At 49.8% G+C, this 18,316-nt stretch overlaps 7 protein-coding genes across 7 annotated transcripts; 6 read left to right on the forward strand and 1 right to left on the reverse strand.

The window, feature by feature from the left end:
* Positions 1–817: 817 nt before the first annotated feature.
* On the forward strand, positions 818–1,537 carry ALTATR162_LOCUS5451 (uncharacterized protein; the record flags this gene model as incomplete). Its single annotated transcript, XM_043313070.1, has 1 exon — positions 818–1,537. The coding sequence occupies one exon, from the start codon at positions 818–820 to the stop codon at positions 1,535–1,537; it is 720 nt and encodes a 239-aa protein (XP_043169005.1).
* A 136-nt stretch (positions 1,538–1,673) lies between these two features.
* On the reverse strand, positions 1,674–3,786 carry ALTATR162_LOCUS5452 (uncharacterized protein; the record flags this gene model as incomplete). The annotated part of the gene is made up of 5 exons (XM_043313071.1): positions 1,674–2,485; positions 2,542–2,935; positions 3,000–3,194; positions 3,244–3,560; positions 3,612–3,786. 5 exons carry the CDS (start codon positions 3,784–3,786, stop codon positions 1,674–1,676), a joined length of 1,893 nt encoding a protein of 630 aa, XP_043169006.1.
* A 373-nt stretch (positions 3,787–4,159) lies between these two features.
* ALTATR162_LOCUS5453 (uncharacterized protein) lies at positions 4,160–5,900 on the forward strand (the record flags this gene model as incomplete). Its single annotated transcript, XM_043313072.1, has 4 exons — positions 4,160–4,367; positions 4,443–4,792; positions 4,858–5,718; positions 5,772–5,900. 4 exons carry the CDS (start codon positions 4,160–4,162, stop codon positions 5,898–5,900), a joined length of 1,548 nt encoding a protein of 515 aa, XP_043169007.1.
* A 595-nt stretch (positions 5,901–6,495) lies between these two features.
* On the forward strand, positions 6,496–8,239 carry ALTATR162_LOCUS5454 (uncharacterized protein; the record flags this gene model as incomplete). The annotated part of the gene is made up of 5 exons (XM_043313073.1): positions 6,496–6,609; positions 6,674–6,966; positions 7,021–7,237; positions 7,299–8,012; positions 8,072–8,239. 5 exons carry the CDS (start codon positions 6,496–6,498, stop codon positions 8,237–8,239), a joined length of 1,506 nt encoding a protein of 501 aa, XP_043169008.1.
* A 1,006-nt stretch (positions 8,240–9,245) lies between these two features.
* On the forward strand, positions 9,246–10,178 carry ALTATR162_LOCUS5455 (uncharacterized protein; the record flags this gene model as incomplete). Its single annotated transcript, XM_043313074.1, has 2 exons — positions 9,246–9,297; positions 9,346–10,178. 2 exons carry the CDS (start codon positions 9,246–9,248, stop codon positions 10,176–10,178), a joined length of 885 nt encoding a protein of 294 aa, XP_043169009.1.
* A 914-nt stretch (positions 10,179–11,092) lies between these two features.
* On the forward strand, positions 11,093–13,339 carry ALTATR162_LOCUS5456 (uncharacterized protein; the record flags this gene model as incomplete). The annotated part of the gene is made up of 2 exons (XM_043313075.1): positions 11,093–11,419; positions 11,471–13,339. The coding sequence occupies 2 exons, from the start codon at positions 11,093–11,095 to the stop codon at positions 13,337–13,339; spliced, it is 2,196 nt and encodes a 731-aa protein (XP_043169010.1).
* Positions 13,340–16,211: 2,872 nt separating this feature from the next.
* ALTATR162_LOCUS5457 (uncharacterized protein) lies at positions 16,212–17,394 on the forward strand (the record flags this gene model as incomplete). The annotated part of the gene is made up of 3 exons (XM_043313076.1): positions 16,212–16,234; positions 16,281–16,586; positions 16,641–17,394. The coding sequence occupies 3 exons, from the start codon at positions 16,212–16,214 to the stop codon at positions 17,392–17,394; spliced, it is 1,083 nt and encodes a 360-aa protein (XP_043169011.1).
* Positions 17,395–18,316: the final 922 nt, after the last annotated feature.

Genomic DNA, 18,316 nt, shown 5'->3' on the forward strand with positions numbered 1-18,316 from the left:
ACCCCAAAGTCTTCAATATCAAAGGGCGTACCATTGGAGAGTGGATATGAAGAGTGTGGGCATTCCTGTGGATGTTGTGGTCAAAATAGGCGCGAGATGTATGTCGCCGGATGTCGACGTACGTGGTTAATTGCTACAAGATTTCCTTTGTATTTGAACACCATTACTTGGTCTTTCGCATCACCACCGACTTCAGGGTCTTTCCAATCATCGATCGCTACCTCGGTTGCTTTGGAACTGTCGTCGCGGGGCACGTAGAATACGCGGCATCCAGGCACGTACTTTTTTTCGCCGCAAGGGCGCTGCTCGCCGACGCGCATGGAGTCGTCAAGATTCGGGTACGACGTCACTGCGCCGGCGCAGAACCACGCGTTACCAGCCTGGGATGATCGAGAAAAAGGATTGACCAGGAACGACATGCTGGGTGGCGGAGATGCCGATTTTTGAGAGACTATGAAATGCACGCGACGATGTACGAAGTACGATGGTGGGCTCCGTCTCCGCTAGGACTGGTCCGAGAACGCGCTAGACGCCTGTAGAAAGAGGCTAGACTCGGCCATGTCAACTTGTCAACAGAGACTTTCACATCTGCGCCCTGTGGTCGAATGTAGAAGTTTACTTCCTAACATGGAAATTTTAGAGCGTTTACTGAAGCAGTATGTAAACCAGATAAATATTGAAGCCTTGGGAGAAAATGTTCACATACACATCTCTACGAACATTGCACGTCATCATACCAGTCTTTACATCTCCGTCATTGCCTTTTGCACATCACATAGCTGATATCCGCGTCTCATCCACAACCCCATCATCCAACATGGCGAACATCAAGGATCCCTCAAGCTATCTTGCCAACGCGCGTATCGACCAAGAGATTTTTCAACTCCGGCCGGACTACCGTGCCATGCTCATGGTAGTGACCAACATTCCTCCAGGCCCTTCCGACGCAACTAGTGAAGCCTTCCTATCTTCCGCTGAAGCCTCAGCCAAAGCAGCTCTTGCGAAAACCCCAGTCAACGACGTTCCTCATGTCGCACAATGGAAAGAAGCCTACAAAGCCTTTGGCGCAAAGCCCAAGAAGACAATGAACAGTCTCGAAGCGTTATTGCGTCGCGTTGATGCTGGCCTACCGCGTGTCAATCGTTTGACAGATATTTATAACGCCATCTCCATCAAGCACCAGTGCCCTCTTGGAGGCGAGGATCTTGACAAGTACCAAGGAAGCCCCTTCTTGATACGTGCTAAGGGCGATGAGAAGTTTGATACGAAGTCTGGCGGCGAAATCGTGATTGAGCATCCAAGCCCGGGGGAAGCGGTATGGTGCGACGACGGCGGCGTGACTTGCAGGCGCTGGAATTGGAGGCAATGCTCGAGGACTGCATTGAGCGATGGGACATCGAATGTGCTCTTCATTCTGGATGCATTAGAAGCTATCGATGACGCGAAGCTAAATGCCGCAGCGGATGAGCTAAGTGAGGAACTACAAAAGCTGTCTGCAGATGTAAAGATCGAGCGCCGTGTCTTGACGTCATCTTAAATACCCTAGAGCATACAACAGTTGTATTATACTATAGAGATACGGTCCAAATATGCTCTAGTCTCCCTGAACTACTAGTGATGATGTCTCTACAGACTACGTATGATAATGTCGGCTGCCTGCTTGGCGTCAGCGATCATTCTTCAAAGACTGCTACTTCACTAACCTTCTCTGCAATGGCATAGGCTGTAGAACTTGTATGCGCACTTGGTAGAAAGGGCAAGATACTAATGTCGACGACGCGCAGACCAGCTGCACCGTGAACCTTCAGATCCGGCCCTACAACGCCTCCTAGACTTTTCGGCAACATCGCCGCCGTACAGCATGGATGCATGTGCGACAATACCATTGATTCCTTGACGTATGCTTTGAGGTCTTCGTCCGATTGGATAGACAGATCTGGATCGACTGCTACCGCGCCATATCTACGCATGGTGGGCGTATCCAGTACTTTACGAAGCCATTTAATATGGGCAATGTGAATGGAGAAGTCAATTGGGCTAGAACCAGCCCGGTAGTCGAGTATAGGCTGAGCCAAGTGGTCAGTCGAATTGAGACGAACAGTGCCGCGACTCAACGGATGGAGAAGAATTGGGCGCATAGTCGTCCCAGTTGCAAACGGTACTTCTACACTGGGTGCCTCGGAGTTCGCAAGAAGGTCCGCGAGGACGTGAAGTTGGCGTTCGTAACCGGCAATGAGTGTTGAGTGGGATTTGCCTGGCAGATGAGACGCCGCTGAGCCATCATCAGCTACCTTGCGCATCTCCTTGATTATCGCCATATAGTCCTCGGTCACTTTAGGAAGTGATATATAGAGAGCAGTGTTACTCATAGCCAACGTGTACGGGCCCCGTGCTGGCGTCATGTTGAACTCTGCTGCTGCTTGAGTGGCAAACGCGGGATTGAGCATATCCGAAGGCATATTGGAGAAGTTACCAGGCTTTGAGTCTGCAATGAAGTCAGTGGCCGATCAGTCTTGATCGATGAGGAACAGAGGTACCCACAATTCCATTCTATACCAGGTGACGAATGGTCTTGCAAGTTTGAGCCCACACCAGGAAGATCCAACACCGTAGTGATGTTCGTAGCGTAGAGTGAGGGTGCAGATCCGATACCGCTCCGTTGTAGGATAGTAGGCGTGTGCAATGCCCCGGCCGATATGATAACTTCGGCTTTGGCAGTCACATTAAACGTCACGTCTTCTGACAAAGACCGTATCTCAACCCGTGGTGGTCCATGCGAAGCGCCGTCGGTATAGACAACTCTGATAACCTGGTGTTTCACTAGCAAGTCATAGTTCAACCTATTGCTCTTGACCTCAGCATAGTGACCTAATCCCGCATGAGAGCGCCTCGCAGTGATCGGATGCTGAGATATGGGTACCCAACACAACCCTTCCTACGGACGTGAAGATACGAAGTCAGCGTATGTCTCATATACAATTTGTATAGTCACAACTTACCTTGTAGCCCCCTGCACATTCGTCCAACGCTCGGATGCCCATGTCTTTCCAAGCCTCCCTTGCGACGTGAAGGTCACCCCATAAGAAGGGCGGAAAACTAGAATGAATGGGTGTCGTACCTCCATACACAGACATATCCCAGGTATACCCATACTTTTCCACCAAATCCGGCATCGGCTCGGTGAAAGTCACGCTCTTCACTGCAGTTAGTTCATTGTCAGATATAAGCGGTATCTGCACTTACTCTCTTGAAGTAGGGAAACAAGCTATCCCAGTCCCACCCAATCGCACTGTAGTTGAACTCAGGATATCCGATCTGGGCCCAGGCATCGTAGTCATGTCTAGATCCACGATCGAAGTACATGCCATTGATAGCACTACTTCCACCGACAGTCTTCCCAACAAGCACCAAAGCCTCTTTGTCATTCATGTCTGGGTTAGGAAGCGAGTTGAAAGTGAATGCTCCTACTTTTGCACTCGCCCCACCCCATACCGTGGTAGGCGGGTCAAAGACGCCAGGAGCCTGTTCGACCTCGCCATACTCAACAACGAGGACTGTTTCTGCGAAGAGTATCAGTCAGGAACTCCCTTTGCTGAACTGAGGAGTTTTACTTTCTGGAAAGGCAGCGGTAAGTCGATCAGCTACTGTTAGGCCTGCTGTACCACCACCAGCGATAATGTAGTCGTAGCTGGGACGAAGCTCTGAGATATGTCGCTTGAAGGTAGCCTGTGGGAGCGCATAAGCGCAAGTAATGGTTAATCCAACGGACAGAACGCTTGCAATCATCGTTGTAGATTCAGCTTGATACAGTGTCGGCCGACCAGCGAGTGTCTCCTCTTATCATACGGCTGTGCCATCGTGTCACAGCGCAACTAACAGCCGGCAATTATCCTATTGGCGTCCGACAGTGCGTATGCGCACCTGCAGATCGTAGAGACCGCTCGTGATCGGTCTTGAGATGTTCAGTGGTTCTGACAGCTGTCTTGGTAGTAATACTCCGCAAGGGTACCTGCAGTCGTGGATTCGCTTGTGCTGCATCGCAACATGCTTCCGTATTGATATGCATGAAGAAGCGAGCAACCCCGCTCGTAGGAACATTGTTATCTACCTCCCTTCACCTTCATCTCATAATCCTCTGAATTAATATCGTAGATTCATCATGTCTCTGTTTGCGCAGCTTTACGCGGCGAGATGGTTGTTGGTATCGGTCATTTTGGCGGCCTACGCAGCGACGGCATTCGTGCGATACAAGCGGCTTCGAGCTTTTCCCGGGCCGCCCAGCACAGGATGGTCCGAAGTATTGCATACGTTTGCGATACTGTTTCGGCGTTCGCACCTTTGGTATCAGGAGGTCGGCGAACGTTATGGTGAGTAGATGACTGGGAACTGGTGTGCGGGAGAGGCGCAGTGCTCGGCCCGCCCCTGCTGACAGCGCCAAACAGGCGCGATTGCCCGCGTCGGCCCTAACGAGCTGATCACGTCGTCGCCGGATCTACTGGCGCATATGAATGCGGTGCGCTCACCATACACTCGATCAACATGGTTCAATGCTGCGACCCGTATGGAGGTTGGCAAAGACCATGTTTTCAGCCAATTAGATGAGGCGAAGCACACGAAGCGGCGCCAGCAGATGGCTTCCGGATACTCAGGCAAAGAGAACTTGTCTCTAGAACCAGATATCGACGAGCATGTACAACAACTTCTAAAATTAATCAGGTCGAAGTATCTTTCCACCGCCACGCGATGCAAGCCCATGGATCTTGCAAGCAAAATTCAGTACTTTACTCTCGATGTCAGTAAAGTTCTATGCACGAACTGCATATGAGACATGCACTAACTTCGTACACCAAACTTAAGGTCATCAGCAAGATCGGCTTCGGTAAAGCGTTTGGAGATCTTGAAGCCGATGCTGATCTCGACAATTATATCAGCTCTGGCAGAGTTGGGTTGACCATTATGACATTCATCGCCGGCCTTGGACTGACGCCTTATTTCCAATGGCCACCTATCGCGCGCATTCTCGGGCCTTCGGACAAGGACAAGAGTGGTTTTGGGAGGATGATGGCTGTAGCTCAGGAGCTCATCGACTCACGTCTTGAGAAGCCAACAAACAGTCGCTCGGATATGCTTGCTTCATTTATACGCCACGGGTTGACACGGGACGATCTTGTTACTGAGTCGCTGCTTCAGATCCTAGCAGGGTCTGACACGACTGCTACTGCTATACGCGCGACAATGCTCTACCTAATGACACATCATAGGGTATACAGGAAGCTCCAGTCGGAAATTGACGCTGCTGTTGCGTCAGGCCACGCTGCTACGTCTGATATCGTATCTGACGAGACGATGAAGAGCTTGCCATATCTACAAGCCGTAGTACGAGAAGGGCTCCGCATCCATCCACCCATCACTGATGTCGTTCCAAAGAAGGTTCCTAGTGGAGGCGACACAGTAACCATCAACGGCAAAGAGCATTTCTTTCCTGGGGGCACGAATATCGGGTACAACGTACTGGGTTTAAACCGAAACAAGGAAATGTTTGGTGAAGATGCAGACTGCTTCAGACCAGAACGCTGGCTGCTTGATGAACATGACGAAATCTACCATGAACACTTGAATGCTATGAATCGCACTACAGACATGATTTTTGGTTATGGCAAGTATCAGTGTCTCGGAAAGCCCATAGCATGGCTGGAGATGAGGAAGGTTATCTTTGAGGTTCGCCATATGACCTTTCTGAGCCGAATCGCCCCATACTGACTTGTGTATAGTTCCTACGGCATTTCGAATGGTCTCTTGCAAGCCCTGAGAAGCCATGGAGATCTGTGAACTACAGTGGTATCTTCTTACAGGATTCCCAATGGGTCCTTATCACCGAAAGAGAACCTAAGTCGGAATGAGTATAACTCTGTGATGGACCATAATCAAGTGCTTAATCCTTCTTGATAGTCTCCTGGGCTTTGCAATGGATTTCCTAGCAAAAAGAAGCGCACATAGTATATTCCGAAGTCGCGGAAAAATGACGTGTGCATAATACGTTATGCAACGGCACGCTGCGAGGCTTGCGGGGTAATGTGGAGCGAATGTCTACCCCGGATTAATTTGCATCAACCGAGTTTCATCAACTCACCGGCTAATATGGCACATCACCATCAGCTTGACTCTGCGAACAAGCTATTCAATTCACCGTGATCGCGCCGCAGGACTATCATATCGAGGTTTGGCATGCTGACACATAGCCCATGGGTTTGCTCTATGCCCAGGCGACCAAGCATCAGTTCAGCGACGCCAAGAGCACACGCATGCTTGGGGTCGCGCTGGTCGGTAAACAAATGCCGGCTATGTGGAAGGCGATGTAGCCATGTTTCCCATTGGTGGATGTTCAGGAACGACGCTTCCGTGGAGCCTCATAGGAAGGCTTGAGATGGCAGATGATGTATATGAGTGAATGCACATGCTTCGCAAGCATGGCCCAATCCCCAAGATCCTTCCGTCATGAAGCTTCGAAGATCTTGCTTGGCCGCTGCATGCTTTGCTACAGGCATCCTCGCTTCATCTCCAGTCGTCCAATCGCAAGCTGGTATCTACCAAGGACGCTACCTTCCGGAGGTAAGTTTTGACTATGAGAAATGCATGTGAGACGTACACTAACTTCGCACCTCCACATCTACAGTTTGATCAGGATCTATTTTTGGGCGTCAAGTTTGCTCCAAAGCCAGTACGCTTTGCTCCCGCCGAGCTCATTTCTGATGCGCCTGCGACATATCACAATGTCACGCAGTATGGGCTTGATTGTAAGGGTTATGGGTCCGACACGAACACCTTGGTTGCCGCCAATTTGACGAAGATGGGAGAAGATTGCCTGCACTTGAACATCGTTAAACCAAGGACAAATGAAACAGATCTCCCCGTCTTACTATGGATCTACGGAGGTGGGTGGCAGCAAGGTGCTACTAGCGATCCACGGTAACTTTTCTTCAAAAATACCCTACAGTGACATGAAATGCTGATCGACAGCAGATACAACATGAGCTATATCGTACAGCAATCAGTACTGAATAAAAAACCCGTCATCGGCATCTCGATTAACTACCGCATGGCAGCGTTTGGTTTCCTATACAGCTCCCAGGTCGAGGATGCTGGTGCACAGAATCTAGGACTTCGCGATCAACGACTCGCCATGCAATGGGTCAACAAGCATATATCGTCTTTCGGGGGCGATCCCACAAAAGTCACGGTAAGTGTTACTGTACGAACTGCATATGAGACATGTACTGATTTCGTACACTCACATTTAGATCTGGGGCGAGTCAGCGGGCGCGTACTCTGTCGGTGACCACATAGCCGCATACAACGGCGAAAATGAAGGTCTTTTCCGCGCGGCGATTCTGGAAAGTGGCGGCGCTGTTGGTGCGCCGCTCAATGGCACAGACTGGTACCAGCACATGTACGACAACCTCACTGCATCAGTCGGCTGCGCTGGCGCCAAAGATACGCTCCAGTGTCTTCGCGACGTGCCTTACGAGACTATCGCGCCATACGGCTACCAAGGTCTCGAATGGTTCCACGTGATAGATGGCAGCTTGATACCCCGATACGGCTCAGAATCCTTGCGAGAAGGCAAGTTTGCAAAGATTCCCCTCATCCTCGGCACCAATACCGACGAAGGCTTTGGTGTAAATGGGGTGAACAACGACTCCGACGCCATCAACCAAATGGTGCACTCCAAGCGCTGGAACATCAATGAAACTACCGCAGATCGATTACTTGAGCTATACCCCAACGACCCTGCACTCGGCGAGCCGTACGGATGGGGTAACCGTACATGGCCGCAGTATGGCCTGCAATACAAGCGCTACCAGAGTATTGCAACTGATCTGACAATGTATGCTCCGCGGAGAGCGCTTGCGCAAAGCATGAGTTCGTTCGTGGATGGTGTATACTCGTATCGATGGGATGCGCCGAAGTTTAACAACACCCCAGACACAATTGGCGTCAACCACTTCTCCGAGGTTAGTCGCAAAGTTCTCGTTGATCACTGATAGATTTGAAGAGCTAATATTAATGCCAGATACCTTTTGTGTTTGGAAACACGGAGCAGCAGATTACTCCTTTGGGTAACAGCTCGGAGAATATCGCGTTGTCGAAACTGGTGATGCGGATGTGGACATCCTTTGCGTATGATCTTAATCCTAATGGCCATGGTGGTGAGTTTGCCTACCTGTTATCCTTGGAGTAAATATTTTAACCTCTTCATGTAGAAAGCCAGATTCCTGAATGGCCAAGCTATGCCAGCAATGCAACAAACTTCGTATTCCGGAAAGATAAAAGTTACATTGAAGAGGATGACGATCGAGCTGAGGGAGTTGCGTACATTAACAGCTTAGTACGATGAAGTTGTTCTCCGTAAGGCTTAGACAACGTGCACATAATAGTAACAATTACTGGACATAAGCAACTGTGGATGATATCACAAGTATGATACAACGTCAGTGGAAGGAGAGTAGCTTTGGCTAGCTCGACCTCATTCAGGTTTTGCCACGATTCGAGTTACGAGTGAACGTTGGTTTCGAAGATGAGGCTTTGGTATTGCAGATGCTAGTACCCTAATATCGCACAGGAACGGGTCTACATTTTCAAAATCTTCACTCGTTATGCATACAGGTAGTTTCATCTGCCAAGCTGACCTTGGTCTTCGTCTGGAAAGAACTTTGTAATCAGCACGTCGTATGGATGGTAGATAGACATGTCGTCGGTGTTGCGCTCTGCCGATGGCGTAGCGGAATGTGCGATAATCAGATTTGGCACGGTGTTCGGGTAGGTAGCTTGGTTTCAACAGTACAACGATCAGAAAGTGACGATGTACAGTGCACAAATAGTATGGCGGGGAAGCACAGTGGACCGACGTCCCTGAATTGTCAACCGGCCAAAAGTTTTGCTGAGATTAGTGTAATCAGATTATCATGAGCGCATACACATCAGAGTTGAGCTGATGCGCCATGAGTCCAGGAAGCTAATTATAAGTGGGGGCGGCCCGACTTATCGATTACAAGCAGTTGGCGGTGCTTACCCAAGACGCAGCCGCGTCGGTCCATGGTTGTCTACGTTGCATTCCGGGTGATTGCATTTCAAACGCGTGCGCCGCGAAGTAGCTGATACACCTATACCCAGGAGTCTATTCACTTGTAAATAATCGCAATAACCTTTATTTTACCCCCTGATTCTAGCTTACAATCGCCGCGACCATGTCCACCCGCGGGCAGTTCAACACCAAGAACCCGACTATCAAGCGGATATGTATGTATCATTGGCCGTGACGGGTATTACGGAGCTAATGTGTCGCAGTAAAGGAAGCTCAAGAACTCTCTGTATCACCCTCCTCAGACTACCATGCCGAGCCTCTAGAAACCAACCTCTTCGAGTGGCACTTCACAATCCGCGGCCCACCCGAGCCATCACCCTACGCCGGCGGCATCTACCACGGTCGCATAGTCCTTCCATCCACGTATCCTCTTCGCCCACCATCATTCCGCTTCCTCACACCTACTGGCCGCTTCGAAGTCAACCGCGAAATCTGCCTAAGCATATCGGGCCACCATGAAGAGACATGGCAACCAGCATGGGGCGTGCGCACCGCCCTCGTCGCGATAAGAAGCTTCATGGACACGGATGCCAAGGGGCAACTAGGCGGCATCGAATGCAGTAGAGATGCACGTGAGCGCATGGCCAAAGACAGCGGAGCATGGAAATGCGCTGGCTGTGCCAAGAGCAACGCTGACATCATGCAAGAGAGGGAGGAGCTCGTCAAGGAGGTTGAGGAGAAGGAAGGCAAGAGGAAAGACGAACAAGTCCCGGAAGAGCTGAGGTTAGCTTATCGCGACGAGCTGGGCAAGGAAGGAGAAGAGGACAAGAAGATGGACAAGGGCAAGCAAAGGGCAGTAGAGAGTTCCGCCGAAGTCGCATCGTCGGCCTCGCCATCAGAACCTGCGGTAGCAGCAGCACCCACAATCCCAACGCGACCCACTCCGGCTGCTCCTGTGGTGAGACCTACGAGGAGAATGCCCGCGCATCCACCTCAACAGGTTGCCCAACGCAGTCCAGACCTGGCCTGGATCGATACGTGTATCTACGGAATAGTGGTTGCGCTGTTGTTCATGGTGCTCAAGAGGTTCGTATAAGCAAGTCATCCCGGATATACGGTCCTGTCAGAACATTCATCATAGGACGGACGCAGTAAGATTTGCACTAGTGTCTCGTGTCGTGATTGTTACTTATCCTATACATATCAGTTTCAGGTCAGCGGGGAGTTCTAGGGAGTTCATTGTTTTTCGCCTTCCAAGCTTTATCCATCCTTATACAGATTCCTCATGAGCCTCGTTGCTTACTACACGTACGTATTGGTGCGCAGTAATCATCATCTCTGTCACTGTAACGTTTCTCGATTCTACATACCTTCTCTACTTTTCCCAAGAAGAGCTTGATCTGTCGAAGCAGATCATCTTCACCGACACTGCCAAGGTCTCTATGGCAGCAATGAACCGGCATTATGATAGGTCTGAGGCTGTGCTTCCATTTCGACAAATACCTATTGAAACAACGTGTTCGGTCTCAGCGGAGTCCTGAGCTGACCGTGATTGTCGATTCATGTGTGCACTTCGTGAGCATCGCATGGGTGCAGTGTAAAGCGATCGCGGGCAGCGCTTCACAAACTAGAATATCTTTCTCGTAGTATTCGTAAGTAGACCGAGCGATCTCATTATCTCAGGTGGCTTGCTGATGCACCCACAGATCTCTGCGCTTTGATACTCGGCCACACCCCCCACGAGGACAGTTCTCAAGCTATTGCGCTCCCACTTCCACTTCCACTTTCACTTTCATTTTTTGCCCCCACACACCGCGAGTTCTCAGCGCCGTGTGCCCGTATGAGAAACGCTTGGCGTTGTTTACAACTCACACTCTCCACACTGCGCTCGAGAATATCGCCCACACAAGCTACGAGTTGACTAATAGCGGCAACCCATCTTCTAGGTCTGATCCTGTAGTCACAGCGACATTTCGAGAGCAACAATCCGGAACATCCCTAGTATCGACCATGGCCGGATTCAAGTCCTTTTTCTCAGCCAAGTCATCCCGCCTCAGCCATGATAACCAGTTTGCCGAACACGACCACAATAGTCGCATGAACAGCAATACCGGTATGAGTTGGAATAACAGTGCTTCCAAGTTGGACCACAAGCGCGACAGTTCCACGCGTCTTGTCACTGGTTTCCAAAAGATGTTCGGCTACCATCGTCGCAATGACAGTGTAACCCCGAGCTCTGTTCCCATGGCCTCCGCTATGCCTTCTGCGCCAGCGCCAGCTACATCTACTTCTACCCCGGAGAGACTCTACCGTTTCCAGTCACCTAAGCAGAAGAAAGTCAGTACTATGGACGAATGCAAATGAGAACAAGTATTGACCTCCCCAAAGCATGTCAACCCAATTCCATCCTTACCTTCGACGGCAGACAACACAATGTTCATGTCTAAAACCACTATGCATTCATGCATGGTCCCTTCGAGCACTCCACCCACGAGCCCATTGACGCCACCTACAAGCGCGCGTTCTGAAACATCGACCCCTAACAGTAGGCATGTCGTCGTTCCGCCTCTTATACCACTTATTAAACCTGCAAAAGGTGCTGCTGAGCCTACGAGCAAGACCGAAGCGGACATCAGTCTCATGACCGACATCGACACGCGTGCCGACTGCCAAGCCATACTCCGAACATCCTCTCAGCCTGTCGTTGTCAAGCCGACCCACGACAGTTCTGATGCTTGCACCAATAGATTTGAGGCCGCTATGGCAGACAGACGCGCCGCAGATAAGCTGCTGGCACAGTGCCATGCTGCTATCAAGCCACAAGCGAACACTGGTAAGCGCGTAAAACCGCTAGAGACCATCATCAAGAAGAAGAGCTCCAGAGATAGTCATGGTATAGCTCATCTACCGAGCAATCTCTCTCCACCTGCTCACTGTCGAGCCCACGCGAGGACCGTAAATCAGGCGATTGAAGCCCTACGACGACGCGAGGCCATAAAACATCTCGCCTTTTATGCAGCAGATGGGTGTCCCATCAACATCGATATCATGGATCAGATCAACGCCCATTTTCACCTCAAAGCCCGTCACGCTCATGACGAGATACCCGATGTCACTTTCAATGTCAACGCTATAAATATCCGCGCGAGCCAGATGCCCATAGGTTCTGTTGAGCGTAACTGGATCAAACGCTACAATGCTGCAGTCAACAACGCCGAGCTTGTCGAGCGTCGACTCATGAACAGCGAAGATCACGAGATGATTATCGCGCAGCTCTTTCCTGAGGAGCGCGGCCACATACTGAAGCCAGAGCATTTTGAGATTTTTATGGCTGGTCTTGGTGAAGAAGGCATCCTCACAAAGGCGCAGGCCAAGTCCATCGCCAACATCGCCGTCACGCACCAAGAATTTGATCAAGGCGTACATTACGTTGAGGGTTCCGTAAAAAAACACTCTCACCGTCGCAACCCCACCGAAGTCGCAATTTTCAACATTCCCCAGCAGGCCAGCCGAAGTGTTGCGTCTTTTTCGCCTCGACCGACCAACCAGCCTGAGTTATATTACTACTTGCGCATCCTAGTCGAAGCTGCAGTCTACGATCAGAAATTCTGGAAAGGTTACTTCTTCCCCAACGCCCGCAACAAACTCAATGACTACTTCCAAGCCTACAAGACCTCGCAGGAGGGCTGGCTCCTTCCCCCAAACCTAACGGACTACAAGCGCGAATGGACACACCGCGACGTGCGTCTTTTACACCGCGGCCAGCTCATCTGCGACCTACTAAAACAATACGAAGCTAACGATGTGACTGACTTCGGTATTATCCGCGCTATCCGCGCAACCTATGTTGGTATCCCAGCCCAACCCTCCTGGTGCGCCGAAGATCTCGAATCCTTCCTCTACCACCGCGTCGCCGATTCCGGTCTTGCCGTTTCCAAGATCCCTGAGATACTCCTTCTACACCCGGATAACGATATGACGTTTGCCAATTCTCGTCTTCGGCAGCAGGTTGTTGGTGGGCTGAGGGAGCGCGCTGAGCTGTTCGAGAAGGAGGAGACGGCTAGGTTGAGGGAGATTAATAGGAGTTATATGACGTTCGAGGCGGCTAAGAGGAAGGGCTTGACGAGGTGGGAGAGGATGAAGGAGGGGCTAGAGAAGGCGTTTGGGAAGAAGGTGGCTTTTGTTCCTTTTGATCCTTTTGCGCCGGAGCATAAGGTGGGAAAACAGCGGGTTATGACAGGAGGATCAAGGTTATAGTCTCGTTCTCTTGTCTATCGCTAGGGCATCGGGGTGAAATTCAGAATCTTCCAGCGTTCTTGTACGAGACGGTATGGTAGGTGGTGATATGTCGGGTAGATTCACGCTAGTATTGTAGCGACCTGGCTATGGTAGGGATAGTGTGATCATTGCGTTCGCGTAAAGTGTTTAAAGATTACCATTGTAGCGCTTAGAAAGTAGTTAACCCCTTCTTGATGAGAAACCGTACTTCTTTCTTTCTTCCTATAACAGGATGTCGGCTGTTGGTAAAACGCTTAACTGATCAGAAGGAATAGCGGTATGCATTGTAGTCTATCGAAGTGAATGCTACCGCTTCGAGCTTCAGTAGCTGTATGAGTATTTTCTCTTACGTGACGAAAGGCTGCTTGATGCTTTGGGTAAATCTTCCCTCTTGCTCCAACCCTCGAAGGCTTGTTGCCAATCTTTTACGCGATTGTCCATTCTGGGTTCGGAAAACCTTGCATACACAGCTTGTTCCATATTCAGCTCCTTAGAATATCCGTCAGTACTATCAAGGAATACCATTACCTTTGGGCTGATGTCAGCTTCACCAAACTCCCAGTTTTTCTGTATTCTACGCCAACGTCTCGAGAAAGTCGTCCAATTAGCATTCGCTAGGTCGTCGCGCTGCTCTTGCACATTCCTTACCCATGATTTAACAACTGCTGACCATTGCTCGTCAAGTGCGTCCAAAATCTGACCAACTTTTATTCCATCTTCGTCGTGGATATGTGCGAGACGTACCGGGTAAGTGTTATCGTAGAGGTGTGCAGATGTAGAAACGTAAAGCCCAAGGCCTTTACAAGGAGGCGCCGTTGCAAACATAGGCCGAACCAAGGATCCCAAGCACTTTTGTTTGAGGAATGGAGATCTGGTTAAAGGGTCGGGCTGAGGATGTAAGGCGATTTCGACATGTCCATAATGCTTTCGAAGACGGCCATCAAAGATTTCTGCAAAGTACAGATTGAGTACAAACTGGCTGAGGTCGAACCAGCGGTTGTCTTCCGCTTCCAGCGACATAGGACGCATCCGAGTGGGCGGAAACCGATAATCCAAGTTCCATAGATTACGGAAAGCAGTCCATAGATCTTCCGGAAGACAAGAGGCTTGTGAGATACGTGCAGGATAGTAAAAGCTAGTGCGATTGCATGAGGATTTCGATTCCGGATCTAAGCGATCGGAAACGGCCTGGTTTACCTCTAAGATCTCCGCCTCGTCTGGTTGCATCCAATTAAGCCCCGAAAGAATCAGCTCTCCATAGGCGATAGCAGGGCAGGGATATGCCATACGGAATTGGGAACCGAGAACCACTGCAACGATAGCTCGCCATATTGAGCACACATTGCGCACCTTCAGTATCGATTCTGAATCAAGGAATCTCGTGATACCTTCCAAGATCTCCGGGATATAGAGCGCACAGTGAGCTGTCGAAGCAATGCTCATGCTTGTGAGGTTTGTCTTCTGAGCGTTTGAAGACACGGGAATAGCGATAGGCAGATTTGGACAAAGTGATAAAGTATTGGTAGATGCCCACTTGGACATGATCTCATTGATCATACGCAATCGGGGTTGCCGCCATTCCTCAATCTCGGCACAAAGCCTAATAAATAGTATTTGGGAATCATCCAATCGGTCCAAGGTCGTGCACTCTGGAAACCACTTCGTGATCAAAGCATGGAGTCCCTCGTTGTCGACATACCTTTGTGGGTCGCCCTCGGCGGGTAGGTTCGGAGTGGTCATGCTATAGCAGTGCGAGCTTAGGAGGAAACCGACGAATTTCGAATGCTTAAGACATCGGAGCAAGTCGGAAATGGAGGTGCAGCCATACGTATATCGACCCCTTCAGGCAGCAAGCGCACAAGCCACAAAACGTGATCTTCGCTTACCCAAACTGGCCTCCACCTCGTCCACATAGATTTCTTGAACTTGAGGTAGAAACATGTGGATCAGCATCGTTGCGCACGATTAACACAAGACCCCCGTTCTATTCGAGTAATGCTCCCTCAGAGGATTCTCCACAGGCTCGTGGCATGATTCACGATCCTGAACCATGCAATATCACTCCCTCTTCTGAACGTGTTTTCTCTACTCCTGAACTACTGAAGATCGTTCTTCAATACGTAACACCCGGGCCCACAGTAAAGTTCAGGGAACATTAGAAAAACATCATGTGGCGCAATACAACTCGTTACATTCTTGTGTCTCGGTACCATGACCAACACCCTATCTCACTGGTTTCTAGACTTTCGCCTCTCGCTACTCCCCAGTGCGCAGAACGTACCACATTTTAGAGCGATTGATAAAAACGCTGCTATCAGTATCGTGGATTCTACCAAGACTGTACTGTAGATATATCTAGTCTGCGCTTGAACGGATTAGCTGACATCGACCACCATGCAGCGCGTATTTTCATCAGCGCAATCATAGGTTGCACAATCAACGAATAACTCGCTTCTACCAGCATACAGGGAATATGTCGGTAAATACGCATCGAGCTCTCGTTTTTGACAACATCGATCTTGCTCACCAAAAAAGGGCCATGGCCCTTTTGCGCACTGTACCCAATCATTCTGTCTCCACGTAGCTGAGCATGCAGCCAAGATATAGCAGCTGAATGCTCTCGCCCTCTTCACTGTCTTGCTTAAAGCGGCGTGAAGCTTAGCCGGCTGCAAGTATGTATTATCGAAGGATCCTGCTTGTTACTCTCACCAAAATCTCGCACTTTCCATACCACCACCGCCGTCGGCCTCCCTGCGCTGCTTTACGACTGCCAACACATCGACCTGAGTGATTTGCCTCGCCTCGACGCTTTCGGTTAAGCACGCTGCCGCCTCATCCTGCCTCGCCAATCATGGACAGCTACCAGGATTTCGGGTAAGTTTTTTTTTACACTCTGCTAACAAAAAGGGTGGGTAACAAGTTGGTGCCGAACCTTCCAGGATCGTTCCGGCTCAGCAGAACTGCCTAATGCGTCGTCAACTGAGCAGGCCTACGAGGTGCCTGAAACCTGGACTACAACCTCAAGCGCCTTCAATTTGAACGCAGGCTTCCATCACCATGATGCACTCCTCAATTATCATCTAGCACCTCAATCTTATGTCGGCTGGTATGACTTGGTGACGCCGGTTGCGGTCGAGAGTTCCAACGTCCCCAATGTCGCACCTACTCCCAGCCATGCTATAGACAACGCGCATACAAACATCCCGGACATGGTCTATCCTGGAAAGTGAGTCATACCAACTCTAAATCCAAACTTAAGTCGGCTCTAACGCGACGACAGTAGCTTTGCTGGTGTGGGAGAGAATCACCTTGTCTCAGTCCACGAAGCCATTAGTGTAGCAGCTGTCGGCATTGCAACACATCAGTCACAACCACAGGAGTCTTCGCGAGAATGTGCTATAAGACGTTGTCGATTTCGTTATACCACCCTGGAACAGTACGGTATCCATATGCAAGCTAGGCATCGACATGCCCGTACATGTGATCGGTGCAAGAAAGTCTTTGACTGCCAGTACGATCTAGATCTTCATATCTCTGAAATGGGTCATGCCTCTTTGGTATGCAAGCATGAGGGTTGTGAGAAGGTGTTCGGTCGGCTGGATACGTACCAGAGGCATCAGCGCACTCACCAAGAGGATGCTAAACGTTTTCCATGCAAATACTGCAAGAAATATCAAAGGAAGAACGGTTTCAAACGCAAGGACCATCTCACTCAGCACGTTCGCAACTACCACCACATCGACAAGGAAGAGAAGAGCGAGCAATATAATTACGCTCGCCACTGGTGTCCAATGAAAGGTTGCTCTGAATACAAGCCAAAAGATGCGACATGCGAAATGCCATGTGCATTCGCTTCATCGAAAGCTTGGATTGAGCACATGCGCACTGTGCACGACAAATGCGAATTTTCTTTCCCGCAACCTGGCTGCGACCGCATCAACGCTAAAGGCTACTTCCGTAAGTACGATCTACGAGCCCATCTTCGCAAAGTCCACGGCACAGACGGCTCTCTGGAGGATGATGACATGAACTGAGCGATTGTTACACCTGAATGATCTGGGTGTGAACATCTGAACACCCGGAGTACAACTTACCAAATAGAAGGTTGAGGCTCGATAGCGACTGTCTAGAAATTACCACATGGTAGAGAAGACGTAGCATCTTTTTATTGTTGTTGTTGTTGTTGTTGTTGTTGTTGTTGTTTTCTTCTTCACATACTACCACCCACCAAAAACACTTGTAAAGAAGAGGCGGCAAGCATACGGATGTCATTTCAGAAAAGCGCCCCAAAACATGTAACGACGACCATGCACTTTTCTTCCTCTCTTTGAAAAAGCCAAAAACAGCAACAGGCAACAAGCAATATCTTACGTGTATTCCTATATCTCCTTACTCAGAATGAATACAACTCGTCTTTCCTTACCACCAAGTGCGACCATGTGTGAGACCGTGATCATGTGTAAGTACCCCCACGGAAACATACGTGACTTACCGACACCGCTTACATAGCCGATATGGATAATTGAGACGCAGCAGTCCTCACCGTGTGGGATCTTGTGCGGATAATTAAAGCAAGAAGAAAGGTCGTTATCTTGGAAGCAGACACGTCATGACAGCGCTTCATCTATGCCTCGCGATTCGAATAAGATCTTACTGAATGCCATCAGGTGTCAACTCCTGACAGTTTTACGTCAACGATCAGCATCTGGACCTCAAGCTTAACAGTGAGATACTCAAATAGAGTATGTTGATCTATAAATTACTGCAAGAGATATCGCGCACCATTTTACCGTATATTGACTGTTTAGGTAACATACATCCTTGTCAACGTCAGGAGCGCGGCGATCTTCACAACAAAAGATGATCGTAGCCCAACCCTTTTTGGTTGTCTAAACATAGTACCCACGACAGAGCTCATCTAGAGCGTCACTAAGGACTCTGCTGGGTTGGACTTTG

This window comes from Alternaria atra (assembly GCF_907166805.1).
Source record: "Alternaria atra isolate CS162 genome assembly, contig: 25, whole genome shotgun sequence".
Taxonomy (NCBI): Eukaryota; Fungi; Ascomycota; class Dothideomycetes; order Pleosporales; family Pleosporaceae; genus Alternaria; species Alternaria atra.